The following is a 20,970-nucleotide window of genomic DNA, read 5'->3' as shown; positions in this document are numbered from 1 at the left end:
AACCACAGGGATGGCCAAGTTTGTCAGGCCCCCCGGGAGTTTTGGGGAGCGGCTTGAATGACTTACCCTGAGCTTTCTGCCTCCTTTCATAGTCACTGGTAACTTTTTTTCCAAACTCCTTGTTAGTATAGTCATTTCCTACTTGGGGGTATCAAATTCCATAACTTCCACCCATGACGTGCAACACAAATGCAGCACAGCATCCTGGTTAAGAACATGAACTCCAGGCCCAGCGCGGTGGCTCATGCCTGTAATCCCAGCACTTTGGGAGGCCGAGGCGGGCGGATCACCTGAGGTCACGAGTTCGAGACCAGCCTGGCCAACATGGTGAAACCCCGTCTCTACTAAAAATACGAAAATTAGCCAGGCGTGGTGGCGGGCACCTGTAATCCCAGCTACTTGGGAGGCTGAGGCAGAAGAATCCCTTAAACCCGGAAGGTGAAGGTTGCAGTGAGCCGAGATCACGTCCCTGCACTCCAGCCTGGGCGACAGAGCGAGACTACATCTCAAAAAACAAACAAACAAAAACACGGACCCTGGAACCAAACTGCCCATAGCAGAACTCCGTTCCACAACTTACTAGAGTGACCTTGGGCAAGTTATTCATTCTCATTCTCATAGAGCCTAGGTAAAAAGGGGCTGATAGGAGTTCCATGAGGGTCACATGAAATAATATAAACATAACGGTGCCACGAAATAGTGAACACAATATATATTCGCTCTGATGTTCTCCAAACCTAATCTTATTTGGGTTTCCAAGGGAAAAAAAAAAAAAAAAAAAGCCTTCAATAGAGACTTGGTGAGTGTGCGTAATCACCGTATCCTTCCCTGACTTCATTTTACTAAACTCTCCTCCTTCAAGCCCTCTTCAGTCCTCCTAATCTCTTCAGGGTCCTCCTCCTCGGGTGGTGGCACATGACTCTAGTGCAGACTCTAGTGCCCAGAGCCTGGTATCAGAGTAGGAAGACTTTGATCTCAGGTGTAGCCATTCTCATTTTTTATCTTCGTCTATCTTCCGTGCTTAGGCTTAGGACCCCTAAGTACTAAGTGTGTTCCAGGAGGCTGGAATCTCATACAATGGAGGAAATTTGGAGATTAGGATAAAGATTTGGAGAAAGAGGCATGAGAAGCTAAAGATGCAGGAGTTGCCTATGCTGGCTCTTGCTTCGTGGTCATGCAGTTTAACAGGCCCTGGGTGAAGGCTGAGGGCTGGTGTTTTGAGTGTTGCCTGCTCGCAGGCAAGGAAAGTACAAGCCGGGCCCTGCCGGCTTCTCAGGACTGCGTGAGAAACAGAAGACGCAATAAAAGCGCAATTTCCTGTAAACTTAAATGCCTTAAGGGTTGTCAGCAGTTTCCCCGCTCCAGGCGGCTCCTTTAAGAGGCGGCCCCTCGCCCCGCTAACATAGGAAGTCCCCGCCCCCCGTTGCCAGGGTGCTCTGTGGCGTCGCATTCTCATTGGTGGGCGACGACGAGGATCACCCCCGAGGCAGCCATTTCCAACTAGCTGGCGGGGGCGGAAGATGGCGACGCCCCTCGGGTGGTCGAAGGCGGGGTCAGGATCTGTGTGTCTCGCTTTAGATCAACTGCGGGACGTGATTGAGTCTCAGGAGGAACTAATCCACCAGCTGAGGAACGTGGTATGCAGCCAGAGGAGTTTGGGGAGAGGCGGGGCCGGATGCCTCACTGGTGGGGGCGGGGCCAGAACCTGTTCCGATGCGGGGGCCGTGGCTAGAACGCATGGCCCATGGCGTCATCAGGAGGAGGCCGGGCTCAGTCGGTAGGGGTGGAGCCAAAAAGGGGCGGACCTTCCTGAACCAGGGAATTTTAACTAAAATCAAGCCATATTCTCCCTTGCGTTTGCCTGGTTGCTGCAAGAGCTGGTAGAGAGTCCCTGAGCCTCAGTTTCCCCATTTTCAGTGGAGATGACGTCACTGAGTTCCCATGGCCCTTGTGTGCAGGCAGAGAAACTGTCATCCCTTCTATTATGGACACCATTCCCGAGAGTCAAAGGCAGTGCCGTGTTGAATGCAGTAAGCGCAGATTTGGCCCTTGCCAGCGCTAACTTAGGGGCCTCCAAGAACTTTACATACCTTAGCTTTTGCCTTCTCAATCAAACCCCAGCTAATGGGTGCAAAGCATTGCAGTCACAGATTACCTGGGTAGGCATGATAGAATCCTGGCCAGCTGGAGTTCATGGTTTTTCTGGTTTTGTTTTCCTGTCTTGATAAGAAGGTTAGGATGTATCTCCATCTCAGAAATAAAACTGGCTTCACATCTATTTCTCATTCTAAGTTGTTCTTAGACAATTTCTTCCCTTCTGGGAAGTTGAATGTGGGGGAAAGGGGAGAGAGACCTGTCCTATTTGCTACCCTAATGCTCTCATTCAACAAAATATATGGAGCTCTAGGCACTGAATTGCCTTTGATTCCCTGAAGGTACCTGAAGGTCTTCCTCTTGGCAGCTGACCTTGGCATGTGTGTCCCCACCATCCAGAGTGCTTTTCTCTCTATCCCTCTTCTGGCCCACCCTATATAGCAGTCAGATCTCAGGTCTAACATCCCCTTCTCCGGAAGTGACTCTGACCCTTCCCCAGGCTGGGTTGGGGCCTCCTCTGAGCCCCAGATCCCCTTATGTCTCCCCATCAAGGCACACAACATGTTAGAAGTGCTAGCTGTGGACTGCCTCCTCCATGAGACTGGCTGCTCCTTGAGGGCAGCACTTAGAGCTGAGTCTTAGTTTATCTGTGGAACGAATTCTCCCTTCCCAAGGCCTCAGTCTCATCCTAGGTACCACGAGCATCATCCTGTTATCCGCTTTTGGTCCTGGTCCCTAGAGGGCGCCCCTTCTACTCCAGCCCCAGGCCCTCCCTCAGCCAGGCTCTGTTGCAGATGGTTCTCCAGGACGAAAATTTTGTCAGTAAAGAAGAGTTCCAGGCAGTGGAGAAGAAGCTGGTGGTAAGTAATGGCCTCTGCGGTCTCCTAATCTTCCCCCGTTTCCCAGGATCCCTGTGGTTAGGCAGGCTCATTAAGTATTAGCCTCTGATGGGTGCGGTGGCTCACAACAGTAGTCCCAGCTCTTTGGGAGGCCAAGGCGGGCAAATCACTTGAGGTCAGGAGTTCGAGACCAGCCTGGCCAACATGGTGAAACCCTGTCTCTACTAAAAATACAAAAAATATATATATACATACATATATATATATTAGCCAAGCATGCGTGGTGGCAGGCGCCTGTAATCCCAGCTACTTGGGAGGCTGAGACAGGAGAATTGCTTGAACCCAGGAGGTGGAGGTTGCACTGAGCTGAGATCATGCCACTGCACTCCAGCCTGTGCAACAGAGTGAGACTCTGTCTAAAAAAAAAAAAGAAAAAAGAAAAAAGAAAGGTCGGCCTCTGAGAACCTCCAGCCCCTGTAGCAAGGTGGCCAGAATCTCCCTGTGCTCTGGCTTCTGTGTGTCCCTCTGAGAAGGGGGGCTGGTTAAGGGAGTCTAGGAGACCCAAGGCGGCCTAGGGTAATGAGGTGACTGCTGCTGCCCCTGCAGGAAGAGAAAGCTGCCCATGCCAAAACCAAGGTCCTCCTGGCCAAGGAAGAGGAGAAGTTACAGTTTGCCCTCGGAGAGGTAGAGGTGCTATCCAAGCAGCTGGAGAAAGAGAAGCTGGCCTTTGAAAAAGCGTGAGTGGGCCTCAGTACGGGGTGTGGGGTTTGGGGGATGCATCTGCTTGCTAGCCTGCCCACCCTCCCATCTTATCTTCCCCACCCAGGCTCTCCAGTGTCAAGAGCAAAGTCCTTCAGGAGTCCAGCAAGAAGGACCAGCTCATCACCAAGTGCAATGGTAGGCGGGAGGCCCGTGCTCTCCACCATGGTTATATAAACGGGCTCTTTCCTAACCACCCAGTGCCTGTGTCAAAGGCAGGGTTTCACTCTAACACCTGTCCCCAGCTGAGGATACAGGCAGGCCCGGGTGGGCCACACCTTCGAAAAGGCCTTAAGGGACCAGGCAGGCCACGGAAATGAGGGAAGCAGTCGGTGTACTATATTCTTCACCGTCATAAAGGAATGGGCTTGCTCCCATTTTTCCTGAAACATACAACCTTCTTAGTCCACCTTTTGTTTTCCCACTTTTGATGGGTTACTCCTAACTGATACAAGAGGAACACAGGGCAAGCACTGTCCTATTTGGGACCTGATCCTTAGTCTCAGGGTCAGGACTCAATAGGGAAGGATGCATGTGGTGACAGGGGGCTAGGATTGCCAGATCTTTAAAATGGAAACTAAGAGTTATTTTTATTTTTCTAAGACTGGGTGTCACTATGCTGCCCAGGCTAGTCTCAAATGCCTGGGCTCAAGTGATTCACCCACCTCAGCCTCTCAAGTAGCTGGGACTACAGGTGTGAGCCACCATGCCCAGTGAAACCAAGTTGTTTTATTTTTTTTGAGATGGAGTCTTGCTCTGTTGCCTAGGTTGGAGTGCGGTGGCACATGGCTCACTGCAACCTCCATCTCCTGGGTTCAAGTGATTCTTCTGCCTCAGCCTCCCGAGTAGCTAGGATTACAGGTGTGCACCACCACGCCCGGCTAATTTTTGTATTTTTAGTAGAGATGAGGTTTCACCATGTTGGTCAGGCTGGTCTCGAACTCCTGACCTCAGGTGATCCCCCACCTCAGCCTCCCAAAGTGCTGGGATTATAGGCGTGAGCCACCGCACCCAGCCAAAACCAAGTTTTAATGGAAGCTTTTCTGACTTTTTAGTGTTGGCAGTTGATTTTGAAATTTTAAAACTATCGTGTAGGCCAAGTAAAATATCTGTGGGCTGCCAGTTTTCAACTCTGCTCTGTGCAGATGCCTGGGGGCCACTTTTTTGGCTCAGTTGGTGCCATAAGTTGTGGGGCACCTTCTGAGTCAGCTACACATGCCCGTACACCTCAGGAGCCCCTTTCATTTCCCGGAATGCTAAACTCCCCTTACCCAGTTTAAGTATGGGCTGGGCGCGGTGGCTCATGCCTGTAATCCCAACACTTTGGGAGGCCAAGGCAAGCGGATCACATGAGGTCAGGAGTTCGAGACCAGCCTGGCCAACATGGTGAAACCCCATCTCTACTAAAAATACCAAAAATTACCCGGGCATAGTGGCGGGCACCTGTAATACCAGCTACTCAGGAGGCTAAGACAGGAGAACTGCTTGAACCCAGGAAGCAGAGGTTGCAGTGAGCCAGGATCATGCCATTGCGCTCCAGCCTGGGCAACAAAAGTGAAACTCTGTCTCAAAAAAAAAAAAGTAGGTATGAATTCCAGGCACAACATCTGCTTTGTTCACTGCAGCAGATCTCCAGTAGGCCAGAGCCCAAGCGCAAGAGGTTCAAGGTCCTTACTGGTGGGGCTCCCACGTGGAGCCTTGAGTACCCTGCCTTTCACCTGTTCAGCCTTCTCTCTCCCCTAGTGAGTGCTCTCACTGGGAAGATGGCAGCAGGCTGACATCTTGATCTGGCCAGGCAGGCTGACAGGGTCTCATAGTAGTTTGGTCACTGGCTCCTGCCATGGCAGGGCGCAACAGGCAGTCACTGCCCCCATGCTCGAGACCATTGGTCCCCCTCAGTCTTGCCCTCTCCCTGGGCATCCCCTTACTTCCCAAAAAAGAACCTGGGGTTCTTTCCTGGTAGGGCCAGAGACCTCCTTCCCCTAGGTAATTTCCTTCCAACAGAGATCAGTCAAGCTCACGGGGCTTTGGATCTGCTTGTTGGAAGGTGTGTGTGTCATGGGGACAGGTCCTGGCTGCCTCCCCCAGAATATTCTAAACCCCTCCTGTGGGACACAAGCCCTCCTGAGCCAGTCTGGTGATGTGAACCTCACCCTGGCCAGTGCCTCCCACCCCTACAAACTCCCCTTGTGTGGTTTCAGTTTGGTTTTTACACTTACATAGTTCTTTACTCTCAAAGGGATTTTCTAACCATTCTCTCACCATCGGGTGCCACAGGCTTTTATTTTCAAAGAGTCACACAAATTTCTAATTCTTTTTCCCAAACGAACTTCACAAGTAATTAATTCCACTTAGCTGGACGCCTGGGAAGGAGGTTCAACAGTCCTCGTCCCATGACCCGGTGAACTCATGTCTTCATTCTCTCCCTTCACCTGTCTCCTCTTTTCCATGCTGTGCCTTCACTTTTTACCAGGTCTTCTCTTTTGAAATCTTAAATGCTTAGACATTTCTGTATTTTCAGAGTTTGTGTTCTAGTTAATTCTTGTCCAACCTTTTTTTTTTTTTTTTTTTTTTTTGAGATGGAGTCTTGCTCTGCCGCCCAGGCTGGAGTGCAGTGTCGAGATCTCGGCTCACTGCAAGCTCCGCCTCTCAGGTTCACGTCATCTTCCTGCCTCAGCCTCCCAGGTAGTTGGGACTATAGGTGCCCGCCACCACACCTGGCTAATTTTTTGTATTTTTAGTAGAGACAGGGTTTCACCGTGTTAGCCAGGATGGTCTCCATCTCCTGACTTTGTGATCCACCCACCTTGGCCTCCCAAAGTGCTGGGATTACAGGCGTGAGCCACCACACCTGGCCTTTTTTTTTTTTTGAAGCGGAGTCTCGCTCTGTCACCCAGGCTGAAGTGCAATGGCACGATCTCGGCTCACTGCAACCTCCGTCTCCTGGGTTCAAGCAATTCTTCTGCCACAGCCTCCAAAGTAGCTGGGATTACAGGCATGTGCCACCACACCCAGCTAATTTTTGTATTTTTAGTAGAGACGGGGTTTTACCATGTTGGCCAGGCTGGTCTCAAACTCCTGACCTCAGGTGATCCACCCGCCTTGGCCTCCCAAAGTGCTGGGATTACAGGCATGAGCCACTGTGCCTGGCCCCTTGTCCAACCTTTGAAGACAGTAGGATTTTCTTTCTATGGGAATCAGAATTTTCCAAGGTGCCATGTGGGGCAGTTATGTAAATGAAGCACCCCCAGATCCCTACAGCCTCCTTGGATTTTGATCCAACACAGAAAAATTATCATTTATTTATTTATTTATTATTTAGAGACAGGGTCTTGCTCTGTCACCCAGGCTGGAGTGCAGGGGCACAGTCATAGCTCATTGCAGCCCCCAACTCCTGAGCTCAAGTGATCCTCTTGCCTCAGCAAGTAGCCAGGACTATAGGCATGTTCCACCACCATACCCAGCTAGTTTTTTGTTGTTTTTTTTTTTTTAGTTTTGTAGAGGCGAGGTCTCACTATGTTGCCCAGACTGTTCTCTTACTCCTGGGCTCAAGCCATCCTCCTGCCTCAGAAAGTCATCTTTGCCTCAAATGTACGATTAATTTGGGGGTAGGCTTTGCCACCACTATCTCACTGGGTCCTCCCCAGACCACTGTGGGATAGGGCTGTCTCTTTCCCCATCTTTGAAATGAGGAAACAGGTCTGAAAATCGAGGCAACTCCCATCTTCTCCCACCACCCCTGAAGCCCTAGCACAAGGCTGGGCATCCAGCCAGCCCTCGGGAAGTTTGTTTGGACTGGGATGACTGAACTAGGTCTTTTTTCTGAGTCCTAAACCCCCAGTGACATCCCGTTCATTCGGTCTGCAAATATACTTTTTGTATACCTACTATGTGCCAGGTGCTGTTTTAGGCCTTAGGGATAAAGCCGTGAATAAAACAAAGATCCTTGTCCTTGTGGACCTTACATCCCAGCAGCGGAGAAGACAGATGAGTAAAGTATATGGTATGTTAGGTAAAAGTGTTAAGAAAAATAAAGCAGGATGTTGGGCATGGTGGCTCACGCCTGTAATCCCAGCATTTTGGGAGGCTGAGGTGGGTGGATCACCTGAGGTCAGAAGTTCGAGACCAGCCTGGCCAACATGGTGAAACCCCATCTCTACTAAAAATACAAAAATTAGCTGGGCGTGGTGGCAGGCGCCCGTAATCCCAGCTACTCGGGAGGCTGAGGCAGGAGAATTGCTTGAACTCAGGAGGTGGAGGTTGCAGTGAGCCAAGATCATGCCACTGCACTCCAGCCTGGCGACAGAGCAAGACTCAGTCTCAAATACAAAAAAAAAAAAGAGAAAGCAGGAAGAGGGAACAGGAAGTACTGGGAAATGTAATTTTTTGATGAGGGAGAGTTTCTCCAAGGAGGCAACATCTGTAAAGACCTGCAGGAGTTGAGGGCAGGCGCCATTCATCTTCCAGCCTTTGGGCAGGCCTGCCCACTTCTCTCCAAGGACCTTCTCCTGCCCTCATGTGGGTCCTCTGGTCCAGAATAGACTTGTGAAGTCATTGACAACAATCCTCAAACACTGCACTCCCCCAAGACTGCATAATAAACTCATTCATACTAAGGTATTAGCAGTTCTTCATGGAGAACTCTTGGGTGGGGAGCCAAGCTCTGAAAAGCCCCGTGAGGGAATGCCTTATCTCAGGAAGGAGCCCTGGGATGGGAACCACCCCTCCTCCCTGCCTCTCTCCCCCACAGAGATTGAGTCTCACATTATAAAGCAAGAAGATATACTTAATGGCAAAGAGAATGAGATTAAAGAGTTGCAGCAAGTTATCAGCCAGCAGAAACAGATCTTCAGGTGAGGGGTCTGGGCCCGGCTGGGGGTTGATGACACTGGGGAGCCAGACCTCTGGCCCCTACCTACCCTCGGCTGTCCACAGCCCACCACCAGCCGGCTCCGTTGCAGGAATCACATGTCTGACTTCCGGATCCAGAAGCAGCAGGAGAGCTACATGGCCCAAGTGCTGGACCAGAAGCATAAGAAAGCCTCAGGGACACGTCAGGCCCGCAGCCACCAGCATCCCAGGGAAAAATAAAATGGCCGCCGCTTTCCTGTTCTCTGGCTGTAATCCCCAGCCTCTGCCTTCTCTGCTCTGGGAGTCCCCAGCCTCTAGCCCCTGCTACTTCCCTCCCTCTTGGGTAGTGGTAGAGGTCCACAAGGTGGGGGCTTGTAGCCTAGGGGAGGAGCTGGGTCTTTGTTGTCTGGTAGGCACCACCGCTTCCTTTGGGTATTTAATCCCTTCCTATATAAACAGCCCTGGTTACCCAGTAATATTCCACCCCACTCCCAGTGTCCTGGTAAATTTAACTCTCCCAACTTGACTACAGGGCTGGAAGCCCTGACCAGAAACTTCAAAGACAGTGGGTTCCAGAACCACAAGGAATTTGGGAAGTCAGTTTCCATCACATGACAATAATGTTATACCTGCAAATTGCATTTGCACCTGCTGACACCTCCCCCAAACGGGAGCTTCACAATGGGAGGAAGAGAAAAGACAATGCTGTGTGTGGTTTTAAGGTGGAGAGACAATCTGGGAAGGGACCTCGATTTGCACAAGTTGCACAGGCAAGGCTGGATGGGATGGAGCAGCAACATTTTTTCAGAAGCCATCACCGAGTGCCCCCTAGGTGATCATGGGGACACACCCAGGCAGAGGACCCACTTCAGGGGTCAGATTAGCCCAGTGTAGCCTGTCCTGGGTCGGTTTGAGGCCAAGTGCACAGGAGGGGGCAGTGCTCTTGCTCCAGGGCCAGCTGGGGCCTGAGTCATAGCAGGACCTTGAAGCCAGAAGTTTAAGGGCAAGTGGTGCCCACAGTTGTAAGACAATGACAGGTGGTGGTTGCCTCCCCACCAGCGCCTGTCCCCAGCGCAGGTCCTAAGGCTGTGGGGGCTGAAGTTAGGGCCTTGTGAATACCTGGGGGAGCACAGGGCTGTTCTGGCCGCAGGGGCCTTTGGAGCTGGGACCACAAGCTACTTCGAAGCTTCCCGTAGGACCCCACATCGGTATCCAGGGCCTGTTCTAGGTGCTGAGGCAGACTGTGAAAGCTAGAGCTGTCCACTCCAGCTCCTTCCAATAGGTCCCACCGAGGGCAGTGGGTCCAGCCAGGGGTAGTACCTTCCTGAGGCCCTGAAGAGTCAGGGAAGCCTCTAGCGGTGCTCTTCACTCTATTGAAGGGGATCAGGAGGAGTGTAACTGGGGTCAAGAAAGGTGGTGTGTGCACCCTTAAGAGCTCTAGCTGAGGCCAGCAATGGCAATGGGGGTCCCCTGCAGTGATGCTAAGGCACCCGGGGCTGAGGGGAAGATGAAATTGCTGGCTCTACCTGCGTCTCCTGGCCTGAAGGTCTGGTTCACCCGCTCACAGCCTGAACTGCACACAGCAGTGCCTGACTTCAGGCGGATCCCTGCTGGGCTTCAGTTTCCTCACCTGTGATAGGTGGAGTTGGGCCTAACTCCTGGCTCCAAGGCTTTGAAAGTTGGGCCTGCCATTCCCTCACCTGCCTGTCAGCCAAAGCTTGGAGCCCACCCCAGGTACTCCGGCTTGTGCCTGAGAAGGGGGTTAGTTGGGCATGGGGGCTGGACAGGGAAGGGTGCAGGGCCCAGGTCTTTTCTGCTGCCGGCGCCGCTGGCTCAGGAGTGGACGCGGCCGCTTTAAGGCGCGGTGACCCCACGGCATCCTCGGGCGGGGCGGGGACAGTGCCGGCGCCACCAGCGGAGGCGAATGCGAGGGAGATAGTGCACGGCGTCCGGCCCCACCATGCTGACCGCGCTCGCCCCGCCAGCCCTGCCTGGGATCCCGAGGCAGCTGCCCACGGCCCCCGCGCGGCGCCAGGACTCCTCCGGTTCGTCAGGCTCCTACTACACGGCTCCAGGTTCTCCGGAGCCCCCGGACGTTGGGCCGGACGCGGAAGGCCCAGCGAATTGGCCCTGGGTGGCTCCTGGGCGGGGGGCGGGCGCGCAGCCTCGCCTGTCCGTCAGCGCCCAGAATAGCCGCCAGCGGCACGGGCCCGGCTCGGGTTTCCCGCGAGGCCCAGGTTCCGGCCCACGGCCACCCCAGCCCCAGCTGCGCACGCTGCCGTCGGGGGAGATGGAAGTCATCTTCGGCGTCGGACCCCTGTTCGGCTGCTCCGGCGCAGACGATCGCGAGGCGCAACAACAGCTCACGGAGCCGGCCTTCATCAGCCCTTTGCCGCCGGGGCCAGCGTCTCCCGCCGCGGTCCCACGCCAGTTCCAGGTCCCCGATGGTGGCTCCCGCTGGGCCACCTACCTAGAGCTGCGGCCCCGTGGGCCAAGTCCTGCCGCCCCAGCGCAGTTCGAGTGTGTGGAGGTGGCTCTGGAGGAGGGCGCCGCGCCCGCCAGGCCCCGGACAGTGCCCAAGCGTCAGATCGAGCTGCGCCCCCGGCCCCAGAGTCCCCCGCGGGCGGCCGGCGTGCCGCGCCCCCGGCTGCTCCTGCGCACCGGCTCCCTGGACGAGTCGCTGGGCCCCCTGCAGGCCGCCGCGGGCTTCGTGCAGACGGCGCTGGCCAGAAAACTGAGCCCCGAGGCCCCGGCCCCGAGCAGCGCCACCTTCGGGCCCACGGGGCGGTCGGAACCTGAGACCCGGGAAACGGCCCGCAGCACCCGCGTGGTCCTGGAGAAGGCTAAGTCTCGGCCACTTCGCGTACAAGATAATTCGGCCCCCGCCAAGGCCCCGAGGCCGTGGCCCAGCCTCCGCGAGCGCGCGATTCGGCGCGACAAGCCTGCGCCCGGGACGGAGCCGCTGGGTCCTGTTAGTTCCAGCATCTTCCTTCAGTCAGAGGAGAAGATCCAGGAGGCGCGGAAGACTCGGTTCCCGCGAGAGGCGCCGGATCGAACTGTTCAGAGGGCACGGAGTCCGCCTTTTGAGTGTAGGATCCCCTCGGAGGTTCCGAGTAGGGCTGTGAGGCCAAGGAGCCCGTCCCCGCCATGGCAGACTCCAAATGGGGCTGTACGGGGTCCTCGCTGCCCGTCGCCCCAGAACCTGTCCCCGTGGGATCGGACTACTCGGAGGGTGAGTAGCCCTTTGTTCCCTGAAGCCTCCTCCGAGTGGGAAAATCAAAATCCCGCCGTCGAGGAAACTGTCAGCAGGAGAAGCCCTTCCCCTCCGATCCTTTCCCAGTGGAATCAGTGTGTTGCTGGGGAAAGGAGCCCGTCCCTCGAAGCCCCTTCCCTGTGGGAGATTCCACATTCGGCAGTCGCGGATGCGGTGGAGCCACGTAGCAGCCCGTCCCCGCCGGCCTTCTTCCCGTGGGAGGCTCCAGATCGTCCTATTGGAACTTGGGGCCCATCTCCCCAAGAGACATGGGATCCCATGGGGCCAGGCTCATCGATAGCATTTACTCAGGAAGCTCAGAATGGGTTAACTCAGGAGGAGTTGGCACCGCCTACACCGTCCGCACCCGGGACTCCAGAACCAACAGAGATGCAGAGTCCATCCACGCGGGAAATTTCAGATCTTGCCTTTGGAGGGAGTCAGCCGTCCCCAGAGGTAGCAGCACCCGAGCCGCCCGGCAGCCACCCTGTGGGCACCCTGGACGCGGATAAGTGCCCGGAAGTCTTGGGTCCTGGAGAGGCGGCCTCGGGACGCCCCCGCATGGCCATTCCGCGGCCTCGAGACGTGCGCAAGTTGGTGAAGACCACGTACGCGCCAGGCTTCCCGGCAGGAGCACAAGGCTCTGGGCTGCCTGCGCCTCCTGCCGACCCCTGCGGGGAGGAGGGCGGCGAATCCAAGACGCAAGAGCCGCCAGCACTGGGGCCCCCCGCCCCGGCTCACTACACTTCCGTTTTCATCAAGGATTTTCTACCGGTGGTGCCGCACCCCTACGAGCCTCCCGAACCGTCCTTCGACACGGTCGCCCGGGACGCCTCACAGCCCAACGGGGTCCTGCGGCGGAGGGCAGAGAACAGCACGGCGAAGCCCTTCAAGCGCACAGAGATCCGCCTGCCTGGGGCCCTGGCCTTGGGTCGCCGGCCCGAGGTAACCTCGCGAGTGAGAGCGCGCGGCCCTGGAGGAGAGAACAGGGATGCAGAGGCCCAGCGCCTGGTCCCCGACGGCGACGGTCGCACCAGCCCTCTAGGCGGCGCCCGCAGCTCATCCCAGCGCTCCCCCGTAGGGCCAGCAGGGGTCCGATCGCCCCGCCCCGGCTCCCCTCAGATGCAAGCCAGCCCGAGCCCTGGGATAGCACCCAAACCGAAGACACCACCTACGGCCCCCGAGCCCGCGGCTGCCGTCCAGGCGCCACTCCCGCGGGAGCCCCTGGCGTTGGCGGGCAGGACGGCCCCAGCCCAGCCCCGCGCTGCCTCGGCGCCTCCCACGGACCGGTCCCCGCAAAGCCCCTCCCAGGGAGCGCGCAGGCAGCCCGGGGCCGCGCCCCTGGGGAAGGTCTTGGTGGACCCCGAGAGCGGCCGCTACTACTTTGTGGAGGCGCCGCGGCAGCCTCGGCTGCGGGTGCTCTTCGACCCTGAGAGTGGGCAGTACGTGGAGGTGTTGCTGCCGCCCTCGTCTCCCGGGCCGCCCCACCGCGTCTACACCCCTCTGGCCCTGGGGCTCGGCCTCTACCCGCCCGCCTATGGGCCTATACCCAGCCTCTCTCTGCCACCGTCCCCGGGCCCGCAGGCCCTCGGCAGCCCCCAGCTACCCTGGGTCTCTGAGGCAGGGCCCCTGGACGGGACCTACTACCTGCCGGTGAGCGGGACCCCCAACCCCGCACCTCCTCTGCTCCTCTGTGCGCCGCCCTCCAGCTCAGGTCCCACCCAGCCCGGCAAGGGTTCATTGTTCCCGCTGTGAGGCCCCGGGCCGATCCCCGTGGAGTTGGAGCCCTTGGATGCCTGGGAGGTTCTGGCATCCAAGCCCCTACCCTCCTCTCTTTCCGTTGCCTCTGTCTTTAACCCATCCCAGTCAGTCGTCGGACAGGAAGTGATCTTCAGAGAATGAATCTGAGCCCCGAGGCTGGTGGAGCTGGAGTCACCCAGGAAGTGGCTGCCTACTTCCTCCCCCAACAAAATTATGTATCCCTTTCCCAGGCATTCCCAGGGCGTGGTGTGGTGTGGTGTGTGGGTGTGTGTATATGCGGGCAAGCAAATAGGGAAAGTGAGGCATCCCTGGGCTTGTCCCCAGGAGCCGATCAGAGGAGGTGCTGTGGCTGCCGTGGGGCAGCAGGAACGGGAGCAGCAGGAGACAGGGCGGGGAACTGTCTGCCCTCCCTGATGGCGGGCCCAGCTGAGGTGAGGCTGGCCAGTGCCCCTGGTGAGGTGGCAGGAAGGACTCTGGCTGTCGAGTCTGCTCTTAGGAAGAGGAGCTGAGCTTTGGCCCTGGAGGTTACTGGGGGGAAAGTGGCCAGTACAGCCCAGGCCAGGCTGGCTCCGAGAAAGAGAGCTAAGGCGGGGGACAGCAGGTGGAGGCAAAGCAAGGAATACAGGGAGGGCCTGGGTTGGGGGTGAGCCTGGAACTTGGGGTGGGAAGATGGGGAGCCTGGCCCTCAGAGCTGAGCTGACTCGTTTTTGGGCCAGGGGTGGGGCTTCAGTCCCCCACCCCCTACATCGGGAGTAGGTGAAATGGTCATCAGGAAGCTCTGAGAAGAAGGAGGGTTGGGCTCTTGTCCCACAGGAGCCTCTTGACCCCTCTATGTGGCCAGAAGGTGGGTTAGGGCCAGCAGTAGAAGCGATACCCCTGGTGGAGTATCCAGAGGGATCTGAAGCTCTTGGCAGGTTCCACTCCCCAGTAACAGATGTGGCAACAATGCCCAGAGAGGGGCTGGCCCTACAGACCAGTCACAGCAAGGGACAGGGCCCAGAGCCTGCACTTCAGTTGCCCTGAGATTCCAGGAGCCTCTGAGGGAGATGAGGGGGGTCTGCATGAGGTGGGAGGTGGTGTGCGTGGGGGTCTGTATATAGTTCTGAACCGGAAATGGCTGGCCCTTGCCAGCCTGGTGTGTGATGTGATGAGTTTGGGAAGGACAGTTTCCATGAGAAGCAGTGGCAGGGATGGGGATGGATGCCTTCGTTGTTCCAGGCCTGTCAGGGGGCCCAGGTCCCTAGCAGTCCCTGCCCTCTGCCCTGGACTGGAAGCTGACTAGGAGAGCTACGAATCAGAACAACTGGCCATTTTCTAGCTGGAGATGCCAGCTCCGATGGCATGGAGGGCCCTGGGGCCACCCCAGGTGTCTTTACCTCATCCTGGTGTGTAATAAATCACTGACCATGGAGCCATCATGGCTGAAATAACTGGTGTGAGGTGCCTGATTTCCTGCCATGGCCTCTCAACACCCTCCACAGTGCCCTTCCATGCCTGGGTATGGCCTGGGTGGAGGGGACCTCAGGGCTAGGGAAGGAGACCATGTGTGTCTTGGAAACAATGTAGCATCCCTGTCTCCCTGAACTTGCCTCCCAGGAGGCTGGCAGCCACACCTCATTCCTTCTGGTGGTTGAGTGGCCAGGGAGCCTTGGGGTCAATCAGGCTTGGGTTTCTCAGCATGGCCCCTCTAGCTATGTGGCCTTGGATTTGTCACCTCTCTCTGAGCCTTTGTGTCGGAAGAGGCAGAATAAACATGACAGTCTCATTTCTCAGAAAGGTCAATGAAACAAAAAAAGATGATGACGGCAGCCAACCAACTCTTCCCACAAGGCACTCAGCACAGTGCCTGCCACTTGGCCAGATCACAGGATGTGGGCAGTATCGGCCCCTATGTGTTCCTGTCTAGGCCCAGCCCCTCTCCTTGCCTCATTGCTCCCTATCTGTGAAATGGAGCTGAGATGGCTGGAGCCAGGGTCCAGCTAGAGGACAATGCCCACGTGGCATCTTCGGGGCCCTGGAGGAGGGAGTGGGAGGAGGATGGGAGGGGTGAGGTGTCAGTTCCCCATTGGTCTAGGCCAGGTGTTCTTTGGCGGTCCCCACACCACACAAGCACACACACATCTGCACCTCAACCACAGACTACACTTGCTGAACTGGCTCCTGGGGCCATGAGGCTGTCACTGCCACTGCTGCTGCTGCTGCTGGGAGCCTGGGCCATCCCAGGGGGCCTCGGGGACAGGGCGCCACTCACAGCCACAGCCCCACAACTGGATGATGAGGAGATGTACTCAGCCCACATGCCCGCTCACCTGCGCTGTGATGCCTGCAGAGCTGTGGCTTACCAGGTGAGTCCTTCGCCACTGTCACCCTGCCCTGCTCACACCCCTTCTCAAGCCAGACCCCTCCACCCACCTCACATTCCACCACCGGCCTTTGATCCCCAATCCCTACCACTGGGCATCAAGCCACAGATGCAGCCTTTCATATATTCCATGCCTCAGTTTACCCATCTGCCTGCCTAACAGCAGACAATCTGGGAGACCTCCTCAGTATTTTGAGACCCCAGGGAATCACTCACTTGTCCTTAGACTTCTCCCTTTCCAGGCCCATCCTTGAGTCCGGACTCCCTCCCCAAGCCTGACAGGGTGGCTTTGGCTATGTGTACATGGTGCAAGTGCACACGTGTGAGCGCCTGCACGTGAGTATGCGTGTGTCTGGCTTCACACACACACCTGCTGAGCATGCCTGCGTGCCAGTGTCTCTGTGAGGTGGGGGCCTGGGAGTACTTGTGTGATTGAATATTGGGCTCCAGTTTTTCTTACCTTGCTCTTGTGGTTTAAAATGGCACGTGCCGGCCGGGCGCGGTGGCTCACGCCTGTAATCCCAGCACTTTGGGAGGCTGAGCGGGGCCGATCGCCTGAACTCAGGAGTTCGAGACCAGCCTGGCCAACATGGTGAAACCCCGTCACTACTGAAAATACAAAATTTTAGCCGGGTGTGGTGGCACACACCTGTAGTCCCAGCTACCTGGGAGGCTGAGGGAGAAGAATCACTTGAACCTGGGAGGTGGAGGCTGCAGTGAGCTGAGATCGTACCACTGCACTCCAGCCTGGGCGACGAACGGCGTGAGACTCTAAATAAATAAATAAATAAATAAAAATAAAATGACACTTGCCACTGGGCAGGTGTGCCCTGGAGGAGGGACCCCAGTGCCCAGGCCTCACCTACCACTTCAGCATTTCTTTCCCATCCCCCACCCCCATCCCAGAGAGCTTTGGGGGCTGGGGGAGGGGCCATGCAACAGCCTCACAGGTGCTTCCTGCTCAAACGGCTCTCTTGCCACTTTATTCTCCCCAGAGACTCTGCTCCTATCCTCCCCACCTCCCCCTAACTGAGCAGCAGTCCTGAGGCCCTGCCTCCCAGTCCCTCCTTGTTCCAGATGTGGCAAAATCTGGCAAAGGCAGAGACCAAACTTCATACCTCAAACTCTGGGGGGCGGCGGGAACTGAGCGAGTCGGTCTACACAGATGTCCTGGACCGGAGCTGCTCCCGGAACTGGCAGGAGTGAGTTGCCAATCCTGCCCCCACCTCCCTCCTCCAAGGGCAGGCCTGGTGGGTGGAGATTCCCACTCAGCCGCTCACACAACACACACACTCCTCTAGGACTCAAGTCCAAGGGAGGGGCTGGCTGGGATGAAGTCTGGGCTCTGGAGCTGAGAGCAAGTGGGAGAGCAGAGGGCCAGTGGACAAGGTCACCTTGTGACCTTGGGCCAGGGGCTTTCCCTCTCTGAATTCCACAAACGCCCAGCATGTCCAGCTTGCTGTGGAGATGGGTCTCTCCCTGGCTGGGCTCCTGCCAAAACTGTACTCCTCTCCTCTCCACTGCCACCAGCTACGGAGTTCGAGAAGTGGACCAAGTGAAACGTCTCACAGGCCCAGGACTTAGCGAGGGGCCAGAGCCAAGCATCAGCGTGATGGTCACAGGGGGCCCCTGGCCTACCAGGTGATGCCCGGGGCTTGGGGATAGGATGAAGCTCCTGGAGCCTTGGTTTGCCCCACTGTGGGCTGGGCGGCATCTGAGGCTCCTGCTGGGCTCCCCTAGGCTCTCCAGGACATGTTTGCACTACTTGGGGGAGTTTGGAGAAGACCAGATCTATGAAGCCCACCAACAAGGCCGAGGGGCTCTGGAGGCATTGCTATGTGGGGGACCCCAGGGGGCCTGCTCAGAGAAGGTGTCAGCCACAAGAGAAGAGCTCTAGTCCTGGACTCTACCCTCCTCTGAAAGAAGCTGGGGCTTGCTCTGACGGTCTCCACTCCTGTCTGCAGGCAGCCAGGAGGGCAGGAAGCCCTTGCTCTGTGCTGCCATCCTGCCTCCCTCCTCCAGCCTCAGGGCACTCGGGCCTGGGTGGGAGTCAATGCCTTCCCCTCTGGACTCAAATAAAACCCAGTGACCTCACTTCTTTTCTCTGCAAAAGGTGCTTGCGGGGCTGGGAGTGCAGACATTGGTGTTTCTGCTGATATCCCTTCTGAAAAAAAAAAAAAAAACTCTCAAAATCAATTTTTTTTTTTTTTTGAGACAGTCTCACTCTGTCACCCAGGCTGGAGTGCAGTGTTCTTGGCTCGATGCAACCTCCACCTCCCAGGTTCAGGCGATTCTCCCACCTCAGCCTCCTGAGTAGCTGGGATTACAGGCACCCACCATCATGCCCGGCTAATTTTTGTATTTTTAGTAGAGACGGGATTTCACCATGTTGGCCAGGCTGGTCTTGAACTCCTGACCTCAGGTGATCCGCTCGCCTTGGCTTCCCAAAGTGCTGAGATTACAGGCATGAGCCACCGCGCCCGGCCTTCAAAATGCTTTTTCTATTCTCTCACTCGACAACAACACAGAAGATGGCTGTGACCGAATGCGTGGGGGCTTTCCCCCACACACCAGGCAAGCAGTTCTGCAGCCGACACCAGCTGGGTGCCCTCCAAAATTCAATTCTGGCACTATCTACCTGGAGATAGTGTCAGATCCCACAGGCTGAGGGCTCAGTCCACCATTCTGTCCCCCATTCAGACACCAGTTCCAACTCCTGGAGCTTCTGGCCTACTGGCTTCAAGATGAGGTTCCCACAACCCCTTCTTTGAGTTCAACTAATTTGCTAGAGTGGTTCGCAGAGCTCAGAGAAACGTTTACCAGTTTATTATAAAGGATGTTACAAAAGATACAGATGCAGAGATGTGTAGGGCAAGGTATGGGGAATGGGCTCGGAGCTTCCATGCCCTCCATGGATGCATCACCATCCAGGAACCTCCACGTGTTCAGCTATCCAGAAGATCTCTGAACCCTGCAATTTTGAGTTTCTGTGGATAATTCATTACATAGGTATGATTCATTAAGCCATTGGCCATTGGCGAACAATTTACCCTCCAACCTGTCTGTCCTCCCTTGACTGGGGATGGGGGGTGAGGGGAGGCTGAAATCCTGCCTTGGTCTCTCTGGTGACCAGCCCCTGTCCTGAAGCTACCCTAGGGGCTGCCAGCCATCAGTCAATCATTAGCACACAAGAAGACATCATTTTGGGGATTCTAAGATTTTAGAAATTGTACTCCAGGAAACAGAGGTCAAAGACCAAATATATATTTCACAATATTACATCCCTCCTACAGAAGGCCAAATTTGCATCCCTACAACTTCCAGAGGTAAGAGGGAGCCATCAATGGTGTGGTGATGTAACCGCCCAAAGGGTTCACCTTGCCCAAGCCTAGACAGAGCCGATTGCTCAAGACAGGGGAATTGCAATAAAGACTAATTAACGCAGAGCTGGCTGTGCAGGAGACCAGCGTTTTACTATTACTCAAATCAGTCTCCCCAAGCATTCAGGGAGCAGAGTTTTTAAGGACAACTTGGTGGATGGCGGGGAAGCCAGTGAGCCAGGAGTGCTGATTGGTCAGGACTGAAATCATAGGGAGTTGAAGCTGTCTCCTTGCCTTGAATCCGTTCCTAGGTGGAGGCCACAAGTCCCAATGAGCCAATTTATGGATCTGGGTGATGCCAGCTGATCTATCAAGTGCAGGGTCTGCAAAGTATCTCAAGCACTGATCTTAGGAGCAGTTTAGAGAGGGTCAGAATCTTGTAACCTCTAGCTGCATGACTCCTAAACCAAAATGTCTCATCTTGTGGCTAATGTTGCTCCATCCTACAAAGGCAATCTAGTCCTCAGGCAAGAAGGAGGTCTGCTTTGAGAAAGGGCTGTTATTGTCTTTGTTTTAGACTATAAACTAAAAACTAAGTTTCTCCCAAGGTTAGTTCAGCCTACACTCAGGAATGAAGAAAGACAACTTGGAGATTAGAAGCAAGATGGAACTGATTAAGTTAGATCTCTTTCACTGTGTCAGTCATAATTTTGCAAAGGTGGTTTCAGTGACATCCCAGGTCTTCAGAGCCTTCATGAGAAAAGAGAACCAAGGAAAACTGTGCACGCAGGTCACCTTGTGGCACACCTATTCCAGCCACTCCATGCTATCTGCACCCCTCCCAGAACACACGTCTCACTGGGTCTACACCCAATGGCTGTTCATTTTCCACACTCTGCCTTTGACCCCAGCTGGTATGGATGGGCCCTGGGTTTCTGACCTGCCAGATTCAACATTTTGGTTCTCAGTCCTGCTTTCTCTGGAAATTCTTCTGGCTGGGGCTTTTCCTTAGTAAAGGAGCCCTGGACCCCACCTAGGTCTGGGAACTGGAGATCGGTGGCACCAGAACTTTCAGTTTCCTTTGTGAGTGTCTCTGATCTGGCCAAGCCCTGGGAGAGAGACAGAACATTCTAACCCTCATTTTTAGAAATATTTTTATTTTGCACGAGAGCCATGTGCAGGAAGACAATCTAATCCCCCTTTGACAGATGCAGAAACCGAAACTTAGACAACAGAAGGGGTTTGGGCCAAGTCCCTGGCTGAGTAGTAGTAGGGCTGGGAGGGGATTCAGACTTAGGGGACCAGGGAGGCGGGCTGCTGGGGGAATGGAGGTGCCTGGGGCAGGCCCTGGCCACTCCAGCTTCCCTGGGAGCTGCACTCAGCCCCTTCCATCCTTCACCTGTTCCAGGACCTGCCTGAAGCCCCACCATCCGTGGCCTTCACTCAGGAGAGAAACCCTAGACACCAGGAGGAAAGTCAGGGCCCAAGAAACCCACTAAGCTTTCAGGACAGGGTGTGGAGCCGGGCACCCATGACGTGGACCTGTGTTTCTGTGGGGTGATTAGAGAGGCTGCATCAGCTCTGGGTGTGTGGGCCCCTTCATGCTACTGTGGATCTGGGACCGTGTTCTCCACCTTGTTCTCTATGCGTGTTGTGTGGTTTGGGTTGAATTGAGTGTCCATGGAGCTGTGTCTGCAGGGGGTCGGGCTTGGTCTCCACAGCACCCTGGGG

The 20,970-nt window shown here is 55.7% G+C and overlaps 3 protein-coding genes across 3 annotated transcripts; all 3 read left to right on the top strand.

Moving 5' to 3' along the window:
* Positions 1–1,368: 1,368 nt before the first annotated feature.
* Positions 1,369–8,804, top strand: SPATA24 (spermatogenesis associated 24). Its single transcript, XM_003829203.4, has 6 exons — positions 1,369–1,637; positions 2,889–2,954; positions 3,540–3,670; positions 3,760–3,830; positions 8,443–8,545; positions 8,654–8,804. The coding sequence occupies exons 1-6, from the start codon at positions 1,521–1,523 to the stop codon at positions 8,781–8,783; spliced, it is 618 nt and encodes a 205-aa protein (XP_003829251.3). The 5' UTR covers positions 1,369–1,520; the 3' UTR covers positions 8,784–8,804.
* MZB1 (marginal zone B and B1 cell specific protein) lies at positions 3,654–18,013 on the top strand. The gene is made up of 6 exons (XM_003829213.6): positions 3,654–3,670; positions 3,760–3,830; positions 15,696–15,902; positions 16,997–17,121; positions 17,450–17,560; positions 17,660–18,013. The coding sequence occupies exons 2-6, from the start codon at positions 3,828–3,830 to the stop codon at positions 17,814–17,816; spliced, it is 603 nt and encodes a 200-aa protein (XP_003829261.2). The 5' UTR covers positions 3,654–3,670; positions 3,760–3,827; the 3' UTR covers positions 17,817–18,013.
* On the top strand, positions 9,079–14,987 carry PROB1 (proline rich basic protein 1). Its single transcript, XM_003829204.6, has one exon. The coding sequence runs from the start codon at positions 10,504–10,506 to the stop codon at positions 13,549–13,551; it is 3,048 nt and encodes a 1,015-aa protein (XP_003829252.3). The 5' UTR covers positions 9,079–10,503; the 3' UTR covers positions 13,552–14,987.
* Positions 18,014–20,970: the final 2,957 nt, after the last annotated feature.

The sequence above is a fragment of the Pan paniscus genome, chromosome 4 (genome assembly GCF_029289425.2).
Source record: "Pan paniscus chromosome 4, NHGRI_mPanPan1-v2.0_pri, whole genome shotgun sequence".
NCBI classification, from domain to species: domain Eukaryota; kingdom Metazoa; phylum Chordata; class Mammalia; order Primates; family Hominidae; genus Pan; species Pan paniscus.
This window is presented reverse-complemented; position numbering and strand designations above follow the sequence as displayed.